Source organism: Rosa rugosa, chromosome 1, assembly GCF_958449725.1.
Source record: "Rosa rugosa chromosome 1, drRosRugo1.1, whole genome shotgun sequence".
NCBI lineage: Eukaryota > Viridiplantae > Streptophyta > Magnoliopsida > Rosales > Rosaceae > Rosa > Rosa rugosa.
Window position 1 is genome coordinate 57,306,523 of NC_084820.1, and position 13,040 is coordinate 57,319,562.

Sequence of the window (13,040 nt, forward strand, 5' to 3'; positions counted from 1 at the left end):
AAAAAAGACGCATGATACCAAACAGACATTTTGGCCAAAAGTTGATCCAAATTTATTCACAATCAATACTTGACTTTTCGCACGAGAAACCCGAAAAATCAAAAACCAAATCTTCTTGAATAGTCCAGCGGCTAGTAACCTTATTATGCGTGAGTTACCTATTTTCCAATCACTCTTCTTATTTCTACGCCGCTTCTTTACTTTAATAGTTTTTCGGCTAAACTGGGTCCATTCTCATCCTACATCAGACTATAACGCTTGCTTGTCTTGAGCTGAATTTTGGTTCTTGTTTTTGCTCTGTGTTAGCATTTTCGTTGGTGCTCTTTATTTTACTTACCTTTGCTGCTCTCATTTCTATGATTTTGCTCGTAACCTATCTTTGGACTTTGATATAAATATTGTTTTGGCTAAAATAAAGGAGAAATATATGTGTAATTCGGCAATTAAATCACTTAGAAGATTACGGTTGATTTCTACTTGCTTTGGAGGATTTCTATTGGTCAGATGATGTAGAAAAAGTAGGAAACAACCAAGACATCAACCCTATGCCGTGCACTATATAAGCGAGCATTGTTTTACGTTTTCACCACCAAAAAAACCTGAATCAAATTCGTAATTCATTGCCTCCTCTCTCTCCAAGTTTTGGCACCTCTCCGAAGTTCCAAGTTAGAAGTCGTGAAGCAAGCTCCATCAATATCCATTCATCCTTGTTGTCAGCCTAATCAAGCATCCATCCTTTTGAAGTTCCTCTTGCATTCTTGAAGACTTTAAAAGTGTAACCACGACCATCTCTATTTGGTTTTCAGTTTCTAATCCTTGTAACGCAATTCATATTATTGTTATGTTATTTTGGATTTTTGAATTCTTGTTAGATTGAAGTTTATGTATTGATTTTTAGTTTTCGAATACCAAGAAGCATGTTTAACATTTTAGAATTTATTGAACAAAAAATTGCGATTTCATTATGTATGTGATTGTTTGTTGATCTTGTGCTTTAATCCCACATTTTATATGTTTTATAACCTTTGGATGCATACTTCGAATTATGAGCATATAATTGTTTCTAGATTAAGATTGCTAGCGTTCTAGCTAGGTCAAAACTTATAATTACTTAAATAAATCAACAATGAGCTTTGCATGAAAGGATTGGCGTTCCAACTTGTTATCTTTGCTTAAATCGATCAAACTTCCACGATTCTTAATGCATTAATTGTGTTCGATCTTGTTAATGATTAGCTACAACTAGTAATTGCATGCTTAATAGGGTTAACTATGGTGTGTTCATCTACTTAATTTAATTAAGGGAAGTAATAAGGACTTTGTATGCGTTTATCTTCGTTCTTAATTGATGTTTTTCATTTTACATGTGTTGATCCGTAATTTATGTTTAGAATCCTTGTTAACGTATTAATGGTGGTTAATTAAATCTCTACTATCTTCATTCATCTATTTCTACATTGATTCTTGATTTGATTTTTTGGTCACACTCAGGTTAGATTATAATTAGTGTCTCCCCGACTCTTCTAGTTTTCCTACAAACCTAAGAAACTCTATAACTTATGACCTACCGCTCTGCTAGGGTGAGAGCGGTCACCTCCTTGGATGTCCGTCTCTAGCACCTTCCTCCATGCTAGCGGAGGAGTACCGCGACCCCCTCACGGTATCGTTAATATTGCGCAGGGCTTGTGGCCTTGTTTCTCTATCTCAGATCGCCCAAAGCTTTCTAGTTTTTTCTGTGACTCAATCCGGAGGCCATGGCAAGCACATCTCACCAGTGGCCGTGCGAGTTCTGTTTTTCAACCTGGTCCATCTAGGGTGAAGAACCAGTGGGTAGCGACATTGAGTGAGGTGGTGACTGGCAAGAGGTTGCGATTGGGTGTATGGAGGGCTGCCGGAGATCGAGTCTGGCTCTGGGGTCGGAGTGACATTTGGTTTCTCGTTTGGGCTTTATGGTGGCTCGGGCCTCGTCTGGTGCTGGTAGCTATCTTCCTTGGGTGGCTATTATGGAGTCAAGATGCGGCGGCGTTGCTGAGTAGCCCTGGTGGTGGAGAGAACAAATCTGGGACGGGGTTCCTCCGGCGAGGACTGGTGGCTCAGCGACTGGGGTCGAGGACAAGGCAAGTCTGGATCTGGGTGCATGCCCAGAGAGATTTTGGGTGCCCAACTATGGACCTGGGCCCTTTGTTGTTTGGGCTACTCACGATGGGCCTTTGCTAGGGTTGGCTGGGCCTTTGCTCTGTTGGTTTGCTCACGTAGGACTTTGGGCTGGGCCTTCCTTCTTGGGGTTTTGTAGCTGGTGAATGAGCCCGAAGCTGTCAGGGTTCGCATTTGGGATCCGGGAGACATTTTTTGGGCCCTAAATTTATCTACATGCTGGAATTGCTTCTTTGGTTACTTAGGTAGAAGATTGCTCTTTATTCAGCGCATTTTTTTGCGTGGAGTAGGCAAGGTTGGTCACACTACCTGTGGTTACCTTGATAGAAGGTTACCCTATTTTCGACGTATTTATATGCGTGGAAGTATGGTCGGCCATACTATTGGAACCGTTTTACATAGCCCGGACTCTGTCCTGTGCGTCATCAAATGCTTAATTGCATCCCTTCGTACCTTTGTTAGGTTTTATTTCCGATGCTTTATTGCATCTAGTATTTCCCTTTTTATTTTATATTTTGATGTAGTTTCTACATCTTTAAGTTGTAATTTTTCTTATGTTTATTATTAATAAAATGGTTGACTATTATTCTAAAAAAAAAAAAAAAAGGTTAGATTATAATTAAAATACATGAAAAACCCCCTATCTCTTGTAATTTTCGTAAATACCTATATACATTCTTGTTTTATACTTTATAGATTTTTTTATTCCTTAAACGTTTTTGACAAGAGTCCATCCCGTAATCCTAAATTAGAACGATCTATACTTATTCTTACTACAATTGCAGGGGTATATTTTGAGCACTCATTCCAAGCGTGTCAGTCAATACTTGATACCAGAGCAAGTTCACCCGTTGGGTCACCAGGTCACCTACTATTCACTGCTTTTTAGTGTATATTTTCATTCTCTGGGTCACGAAATACACTGTGCCCGTGACCCAGGGCACGAAATACACTGTGTAGGTCACCATGGTGACCCAAAACACTGTACATGGTGACCCATGGCACGAAATACACTGTACTCAGGACCCAGAGGATGAAATTAACACTAAAAAGTAGTGAATAGTGGGTGACCTGGTGACCCAACGGGTGAACTTGCTCCAAGGAAGGGAAAGGTAAAGTCATTGTTGGTATTCTAATTGCTGGGTTCATATTTGTGTTGAATGTTGTTGAGAGTTATAGATCGCATCAAAAACATGCTTGGATAAAAAATGGGAAACTGAAGTTGAAGAACATTGTTTGGGTTTCAGAGTTCTATGGTCTGCTCACCTCCTTTATGCAGTTTGGATTGTACATATGGGCACTTTGGCAGCCACTTGCTCTGCGCATATATTTTCAGACGTGTCTCTTCAACATATGCTTGTTCTGCAGCAAGATGATCAAGCGTTCCCACATTAAAAAAGTCAAAATTGATGTTTGAAGAGTGATGTCTCTCTATGACTGGTGTCCCCGTATCTTTTCTCTCTGTGACTAGTGTCCCCGTATCTTTATGTATTTTGTTAGTGTCTTTGTGGTGGCAATGAGTCTTTTGAACTACTAGTAGAATTGTTGTGTGTCAATTATGTATTTTGTTAGTGTCTTTGTGGTGTCCCCGTATCTTTATGTATTTTGTTAGTGTCTTTGTGGTGGCAATGAGTCTTTTGAACTACTAGTAGAATTGTTGTGTGTCAATTAGGGACTGTATTCACTGTGAGGATTTGTGCCAATAGACGATGCATGTCAACCATTTTGGAAAATTTAATGCTACATCCGTTTTTTTTTTTGAACAGGAATTGAGATTATTAGTAATCAAAGCCATAAAAATATGTCCGAGTCTAACATGCACTTATTACATAAGAATCCGATGGAACCAGATAAACCTATCTAAGTCAATACTGAACTCATTAAAGTCTAAAGGAATGCTCGCCGGAAAGCAAGCCTAAAACAAGCAAGAACAACCTCGCTATTCTAAGGAAAAATCATTCATTTCGTCTAATCTGCCAGCATGCAATTGTGGTACAAATAACAACTAGAAACATCTTAGAAAAACTCATAGAGATTACTCCAACTTTAGGAGACTTGAAACCATATGTCTAATAGCAGAGAGACTTAAGAAAATGCTAGCTCTTTCCTCTTAGGGTTGGAGCCAGCACTGTCCTCAGCCTCTTCGGGAGCCAACAACCTCAGCAACAGGTTGAATTTGCTCTTCTTGTCCAACGCCACTACAGCAGACTCAACCAGTCCAAGCTTGAGCTCAAGTCTAGGCTCAAAAGCCTAGGCACCCCTAAGTCCAAGTTTGAGCCCAGGCCCAATGACACAAGCCCAAACCCGAGCAAAAAGGGAAAGAAACCTCTGCTACCGGGCTGCCTCTGCCACCACCAGATCTCCGGCAGCTGGCCGTCCCACCTTTCCATCAAGTGTCGATCACCCTTGCCGAGTCCTGGCAGAAAACTGATGACCCTTGCCTGTAAGGAAGCACACAGCACAATGTGCACTCGACTCCTCCCGCCTTGCCGGCAAGAAGCACTGATCGAAGCACACCGGCCGTTACCGATCGGCCCTTAATCTTTAATCTGCAATCTAAAACTCGACCTCAATCCGTGTGTTAAAAAATCAAACAGGTCAAGACGTCGATTGTCCTCACCTCATCCCAATCTTCCTCGCCCCTACGTAGCGCTGACGACCTCCGACGAAGCCTCGTCGGTGTCAAATAAACAGCCGTCGCCGTTCTTCACTCAAAACCCTAAGGCTTTGCTAGTTTTCTACGTTGTCATCAATAATCTTATCTTAAATTCTTAACGTCCGTACTTTTAGGTTATAATTTATGTAGAATTGATGATATCATAGCAAGATGGCTTTAACTTTAAATCTTTAATAGTTATGCATGAGAGATGTTATGCAAGATGTTGCTTTATCCTAATATTCTATCTTGAGATAAACAATAAGCTCTACGCTCTGTTTTCAGTTATTCAAAATTTGAAAATCTCATTGTGCGATGTGTTCGGAGGAATGGATCAATCTTCCCCCAACCTCTATTTTATCAGTTCTCAAAAGTGATGGCTTTTTTAGACCACCGTATGGAATTACTTGATGTTATCTTAAATAATTTATATTTGGAACTTTCGATTTTTCCCATTGTTTTTACCTGTTTTCTGCAACTTTGGCTTATGAATGAATATTTCTTTGAAAAAAAAAAAAAACCATAAATTGAAATGGACTAGCATCATAAATATGTCAATTTCTAGTCCTAAAAAAGCAACAACTATTTTCTCAAAATGTCTCCTTTTTTTTTCGTGTTAAAACAGAGATCGGAAGACCCGACCACCTATTTGTCAGAAAAAAATAAAAGGATACACCAAGTTTGGGGTGTAATAAACAACAAACTAACTAAAGCAAAAAATTGGGCAAACTCTTTAATCTCTACTACACTGAGAAAGAACGAAATCAGAAGGGGTACATCCCACCAAACCAAACAATCTGAAGAGAGGTCGTGATTAGCAAGAGCATCTGCTACTCAGTTTCCCTCGTGATAAATGTGAGCAAAATTACATTTGAGACTTGTGGTGCAAACAATTTAACCAAGAAACACGAATTTGCCAAGGCACTAATTAAATGGGGAGATTTAAGAACAAGAGCAGATCAACCTCTAACCACACATGTTTCCAATCATGAACCCAAGCCAACTCAATGGCTTTAATTACTGCCATGACTTCAGCAGCAATAGAGCTAGGAATATCCGGATTACAACAAAAAGCTCCAATTACATGACCACAAAAAATCATGAAAAACTCCACCATAATCCGCTTGACCTGAGACATTCCTCCATGCATCCTATTATATATAGAAGGAAACCAATTAACTTCAACAATACGGGGAGCACGTCTAGGCCGACAAGGGACCCGAAGCCTTTTTAAAATGCAAAGCTCTTGGACATTGTTATACATGGTACCTGAAGCAAGCATGCATGCTAGAATAAATGATCTGCCCCCTAACCAATTGAAAAGAACTAATAACCACATTAATTAACACAAGCACCATCATATTTCACTCTGTTCCTAAACCTCCAGAGACACCAAAGCGCTCCAACAAAAGTAATACGCCAAAGCTCATGTAATGTGCCCTGCGGCCAATCAATAAACCATGATGCAGCCTATCTAACAAAGATCCATGAAGCCCACCTAAATCAAAAATCCAAGCAATCTGTTGCCAAAGTGACTGACAATTAAGAAAAATGTGATCAAGTGATTCACCGTGAGTACTACTAAAGCATAGAAAGCACCTTGATACAAGACTTCTTTTTCGCTGCCATGCAGAAATTACGTACAGATGCAATGGAGCATCCAGACAAATTGCTTTTGTGAACATAAAGCTCATATAAAAAAATATATATATATTAAATTTTTTTTTATAGCTTCACGCCTTCACCAGTACTGCAGTAATGAAAAGCATGATCTTATATATATATATATATAAAAGTTCGGCAAAGTTTCTTTTATTTGACTACATGCCGTACCGAGTCTACCGACATTATTTTCTTGGGAGATACAACATACGGATATTTTGGCTCTTTGCCATGTACGTTTAGGATTACAAGTAGTTAACCCAGCTTTTATTTATGCTGACGCATCGTTGCACAAAAGAAGTGCTTATCACCTAGTAAACTCTTAGTTGAAATTGATGGGATAAACCGGATTTTTGCTTGGGTAAAAGAGGCCGAAATTTTTCTCAGTCTCGTCTCCAGGTTTTTGATTCTCATTGAACATGGCAAATATGTAAGTTTCTATCGAACCTCCAGGTCTCTTTGGAGTACCGCCCTTGACATGCTTGATCACATTTGAGTTGTAAATTCTCGCATTCTCCTTTGTTGTCACTTGACCATCACCACCAGCAGAGGGCCAACCAGTCTCCGATACAACAATTCTCAAAGAACCACCCCCAGCCTTCTCTAAAGCGGAGTAATGTGCATCAAGAAGTGCATCAAACAGATTTTGATAGCCAGATTGTCCATCTTGAACCACGACTGACGGAGATGTAAAAAGAGCATATCGAAGGTCAATGTTTGCTCGGTTTTGAATGAAACTAAAGTATGGGTACATATTTAGAAGCAATGGAGATTTATTTCCCACTAGGAAACCAATGATAGGATCAAGAAATGGTCGGTAATCCTGCCTGAATGATCCTTTTGATGGAGGGTAGGATTCTTGGAGAATTACAGGATGAACGGCCGTGGATACTTTAATTTTGTTTGCAAGACCAGCCCTCGAAATTGCATTGTGAATTTTTTCCATGGCAGGGCCAACAAAAGGTGCTAATGGCCCTTTAGCATCTATTTCATTTCCAACCGCAATGTACTTGAAATTGACATTTCCATAGGTCACAACATTTTTTTGGACCCAATCATCAGCACTGGCTTGGTTAGAAGAAATATCCCGAAGGCGTTCGTTTTCGACACCAAGCATGAGCTCAATGTTGGAGCCTCTAAGAGCTCCGAGAGCATCATGGTTAGGACCATAAAGCCGCATCCTTTTGATGTTATATTGGTTGTAAAGTGATATTACTTCTCGTGGGGGTGGCAAGTTGTTTGCGACAGTTCCATAACAAACACCAACCTGGGCACCTGCATCATATACATGTATATTAGCTCCGAAAACAAGATTTACATATAGCGTAAAAGCACACCAATCGACTATAAGCAACATGAACATAAATTAATGATACATTGAGAGATAGACAGACAGACTGACTAACTGATAGACAGACCTGTTGTGGTAAAGGTAGCCATGAGGATACCCAATAGTAGTAACTTGGAAACTACAAAAGGGACTTTGGCAACTACATGGGACTTAGCCATCTTGTGCATTCAAAAGGATATGTAGCTTAGCAAATTGCATGTTTCAACAACTACTAAGGTGCCATTTTTATAGGTGGAGGACTCCTTGGACATTTTTTTGAATGAATTTCCACAATCAAGAATGTGCACTACCTTGGTCCACTTACACTTTGTTTTTAGTTGTGGAAATTAATCTGGACCAAATTACACTTTGTATTTAGTTGTGGAAATACTTGATATATTAATTGCTGGTATGGACTAAATTGCTTCCTTGTCGGAAATTCCATCATCTTCAATATCGATCAGCTAATGAATTGTAGGAGAGATGGATATTATTGGAGGGCTAGCTAGCTAGTTGATATTTTCAAAGGTCACAAGTTGTATAGCTACCCAAACTTATCGAAGGGGCTAGCTAGTTGATATTTTCAAAGGTCACAAGTTGTATAGCTACCCAAACTTATCGAAGGGGCTAGCTAGTTGAACAAGTCTAGTTTCCCCATTGTAGCGCAGAGCTAGCTAGCTCCATCTATTTGTTTGAAAATCCGAGTGAACCGTACGTCGAATGTTCATTAGTCAATATATGTATGTGCATCCATATGGTGATGAGGAGGTTATACATGTATCATTATAGTCTAACACGTACAGTTGCCATCACTGTCTTGGATCTATTGGATTACCCACTAATTGTAAAGTGGGAAATTCTAACTTGTTTTACTCGTAGACAGGAAATGTTCACATAAGAAGTCGAAGTGGGAATTCCTACCAATTAAGTCCTACCTTTGATTCTGTATTTTTTTTCCTTCTCTTTCTTCTGGTTCGAAAGCATTTAGCATGAGTTGAGGTCATCTCCTAGCTAGTAAGTGATGGAGTAACTAATTAAGTGAAGCCGCCGCTTTAGTCAACCCAATAAGTCGATCTTATCCGGTTATCCCAGTTGTTTCGATCATCATAGTTATCCATCATCACAATATATACGTAACTAAATGTGGGGAAATTCTACAGTACCTACATGTATGTGATACACTCATTTATATATTTGACAACAATTTTGTTGTCATTGTGGTAAATAGAGTTATTTTTTGGGTAATTTTAGTTCTATTAGAGGTAATTACTCCACCTACGATATTTTTACAAGTTTATGAACAAATTGTTGTCGATGTGGTAACTTGGTTCAATTATATGTAAATGTGTAAAACAAATGTGATAACTTTGTTGTCAATGTTGTAAATTTGGTTCAACTAAATTGTAATTTTGGTTCAATTAGATGTAAATGAGTGTATGATAAACATCTAAGTACTCTAGACAACCCCACTAAAGGTGTGGACCTTTTGATATATTGCTGGACTAAATTGCTTCCTTCTCGGAAATTCGATCATCTTCAATATCAGCCAATGAATTCTAGGAGAGATGGAAATTATTGGAGGGCACACACTTGTATTCTGAAAAGACTGCCCTGTTAGCTCGGGAGAGTCTATGAGATAAATATCTACAAAACTGAGTACAATACTAGCTGGCTAGCTACTATCTCCCGACTTTTAAGACAATTGAATTCTCATGTTATAAGCCTCAAATTAGTAGAGCCTTGATATATAGAGGACTGCTTGGAATAAAGAAAAGGGAAGAAAAAACTCGTCTTTGATCCATATACGTACAGATATGGCCCAAAATAAAAGGCTAATGAAGTCTAGATCTTCCGCGCGATAGATTTTTTATTTTGTGTTTCACCTGTATTAGTTATAATTAAGTACTCTGAATTGATCGAAGATCTTAAGTTGGAGATAGATGAGCGAGGTAAATTTCAGACAGCGCTAATCTATAGAGGAAGCTGAAAGAAAAGAAACCTTCGAGTAGAGTAGAGTCTAAGTCATGCAACAGAAACCATTGTTCTAATTTATGACAGGAATCTTTTACCTGAATGAGAAATGGATCGATGGAGATTAGAATTATCTGCATTTTGATATGATCGATCATATGACATCTATGAGAACTTAGGAAAACATATTGTAAGTACTTCATTGTAATTAATTGCTAGATACAAAGGGGCAACGGAATGCTGATAATTAAATAAGAAACTTGCTTTATCGATGTTTCATTCTCATTTAAGGAGTAGTGCTTCTGCGTATGATCATTTAAGAAGAAAATACAAAGAGATAAATACATTGAAGATTTCTTTTTCGTTGCCAGCAATTACATTACAGACTAAATAGCATATTTATGATTTATTTTTCGAGTGGAGGAGCACAATTTGGGAAGTGCAAGAGCTAGGGTTCGATCTTCCTTCTTCTTCTTGAACTTCAAAAAATAAAAAATAAACAAAAAAATTTTAAAAATCCTACACAGTATTCGTACTACTGCAACAGTGAAAAAAAAAAGATCTTTTAAAAATCGACCCAAAATAAAATTCAGCAAGTCCTTCCCCATTATGTTGCCATTAATTTCTTGATCGATACATCATGCATATATTTTGGCTTAGGTAGGGTTACAAGTAACCTAGCATTTATTTCTGCAAAAGCGTGGTTACGTGAATGAAGAGCGCCTATATATAATTAATCCTAGAACTCTCTTAATAATCAATCCTAGAACTCTCTTAATTAGTTAAATTTGACATGATCAATCACATTAGAGTTGTATTCTCGCATTCTCTTTTGTCAGTTTTGTGGCCATGCCACTTGCCCATCACCAGTTCACCACCAATGGAGGGAGGGCCAACCTATCTCTGATGCAACAATTTTCAAAGAACTGCTGCCTGCCTTCTCTAAAGCGTCAAACAAGTTTTTGCAGCCAGTTGTCCATCTGTACGTAACCAGAATTAATGGATATGTAAAAAGAGCATATTGAAGCGCTTTTTTTTTTTTTTTCCTGATTCTATTAATTAATCGATCTAATTAAAAGAAGCACTGAAACATACACAACCCAATTAGCAGAGATAGTCCATATATAGCTATAAGCAGACCCCATTAGGCCATTATACCTAAAACACGACTCCAAGGAAAACCCAAAATGAAAAGGTCGTTGTTATTATCCTCCACCACTAGAAGAGAAGAAGAACAAAACCAGACACCATGTGATAAACTAGAAGAGCATATTGAAGGTTAATTGCTCTGTTGTCAATGTAACTAAAGTATGGGTAAGTATTATGAAGCAACGGAGACTGCTTTCCCACAAGGAAACTGATGATAGGATCAAGAAAGGGTCGGTAATTCGGCCTGAATGGTCCTATTGATGGAGCGGAGGATTCTTGGAGGATTAGAGCATGAACTGCCGAGAAGACTTTAATTTTATTAGCAAGACCAGCTTTCGAAATTGCATTTTGAATTTTTTCCATGGCAGGGCCAACAAATGGTGCTAAAGGACCTGTAGCATCTATTTCATTTCCAACCGCAATGTATTTGAAATCGACGTTTCCATAGGTTACAACATTTTTTTGGACCCAATCATCGGCACTGGCTTGGTTAGAAGAAATATCCTGAAGGCGTTCGTTTTCGACATTTCCATGACAAACACCAATCTGGGCACCTGCATCATGAATATGCACATTAGCTATATAAAACAAGATAGCCAAACAAGCTTTAAGTATATAGTAAGAACACACTGATTGACTATGAGAGAGAGAGAGAGAGAGAGAGAGAGAGAGAGAGAGAGAGAGAGACCTGTTGTGGTAAAGGTTGCCATGAGGATACCCAATAGTAGTAACTTGGAAACTACAGAAGGGACTTTGGCAACTACATAGGACTTAGCCATCTTGTGCATTCAAAAGGATATGTGGCTTAGCAAACTGCATGTTTCAACAACTACTAAGGTGCCATTTTAATAGGTGGAGCGACTTGTAGACATTTTTGAATGAGTTTCCACAAGTAATCAAGAACTGGCATAGTAGCATTGACTTGACCCAGATTTCCACAAATAAATACAAACTGTAACTGTGTAAGTACGTAGTTCACAAGTTTCATCGTAACCCTGACTTATCAAAGAGGCAATCAGTTGAAGAAGTCTAGTTTCTTCCCCTTTGGACCAGAGACATCTCAAAAGTTTTAGAGGCCCTGTGCGAGATTAAAAATACGGTCCTCTTTAACCGGTCTTACATAAATATATTATTAATTGAAAATTTTTGTTAGGGTGCGGCTATTGCCACCCTACCATTTTCTTAGTTCACCCTACAAACATTTAAATTATTGAAAGACTATATTACCCAAGTGTAAAATGACTAATAAGTACACTAATTTTCTAAAATCCAAATATGCAAGAAAAAATAAATATATAAGTAATTAATTAAATACTGATAGCTTTGTAAAGAAAATCAAGAAAAGGGAGAAAAATAGAGACTAGAATTAGAAATTGATGGATCGAACTACACATGGGAGCTGAGCTAAGTACAGCTATTTATACTAGAGCTAGGATTTACAGATTGATGACACGTGGCTTAGTATCTAATGTGTGATATTAATACTGCTAACACACCTCCCCCCCCCCCCCCCCCCTCAGCTTGATGATTGGATACAATCCTTCAAGCTGACACAGAGATATAGATGTTGAGATGAGTGAAGGTTGTTGGTGAAGATATTAGACCAGATGCTTCAACCAGGAGGAATAAGTGGCATGGAAGAACATGGACTTGGTTGAGCAGCAATGGAAGCAGACTTGAGTTGAGTGAAGTTATTGTCTGACTGCTTTTTATATATGCACATTTTGGCAACGTGACAAGACCTCCAGCAGATTTGATGTTCCACATATGAGCTGAAAGCAATATTCTGAGGCTGAGAATGTCTATGATAACATCTTTGGGCAGAGTGTCCAGGATTTTCACATATTTGACACACAACTGATTTTGAGCAGCCTTCATTAAGCTGACAATTCTGATTGTTGTTGAAAAAGTCACCATTTGGAGAAGAGCTATTAGGTTGCTGCTGAAGAAAATTAGGATACCTGGTATTTGCTGTACAATCTCCATTTTGTTGTGTGGAAAACCCACCATTAGAGTTATCAGAAATCTGAAAGTTGCCCAGCACCTGAGAATTGAACTACCATATGGTACTTGAATTCTTACACCATTGACAGTTCGCTGCATAAAAGTTTCATTATG

At 38.5% G+C, this 13,040-nt stretch overlaps 1 protein-coding gene across 2 annotated transcripts; it reads right to left on the reverse strand.

The window, feature by feature from the left end:
* Window positions 1–6,606: 6,606 nt before the first annotated feature.
* Window positions 6,607–11,721, reverse strand: LOC133725628 (glucan endo-1,3-beta-glucosidase, acidic-like). 2 transcript variants are annotated; one of them, XM_062152966.1, is made up of 2 exons: window positions 11,611–11,721; window positions 6,607–7,747 (listed from the first exon to the last, which is right to left on the reverse strand). In XM_062152966.1, exons 1-2 carry the CDS (start codon window positions 11,708–11,710, stop codon window positions 6,795–6,797), a joined length of 1,053 nt encoding a protein of 350 aa, XP_062008950.1. In that variant the 5' UTR covers window positions 11,711–11,721; the 3' UTR covers window positions 6,607–6,794. The 2 variants fall into 2 exon arrangements, with proteins under 2 accessions (XP_062008950.1, XP_062008949.1); XM_062152965.1 differs by lacking the exon at window positions 11,611–11,721 and adding an exon at window positions 7,891–8,048.
* Between the last annotated feature and the right edge of the window lie 1,319 nt (window positions 11,722–13,040).

Coding starts and splice junctions, on each gene's coding strand:
- LOC133725628 (XM_062152966.1), bottom strand. CDS start 11,710: ATGCACAAGATGGCTAAGTCCTATGTAGTTGCCAAAGTCCCTTCTGTA. Junction 7,748..11,610: donor GGCAACCTTTACCACAACAG/GTCTCTCTCTCT, acceptor TATATGATGCAG/GTGCCCAGGTTGGTGTTTGT.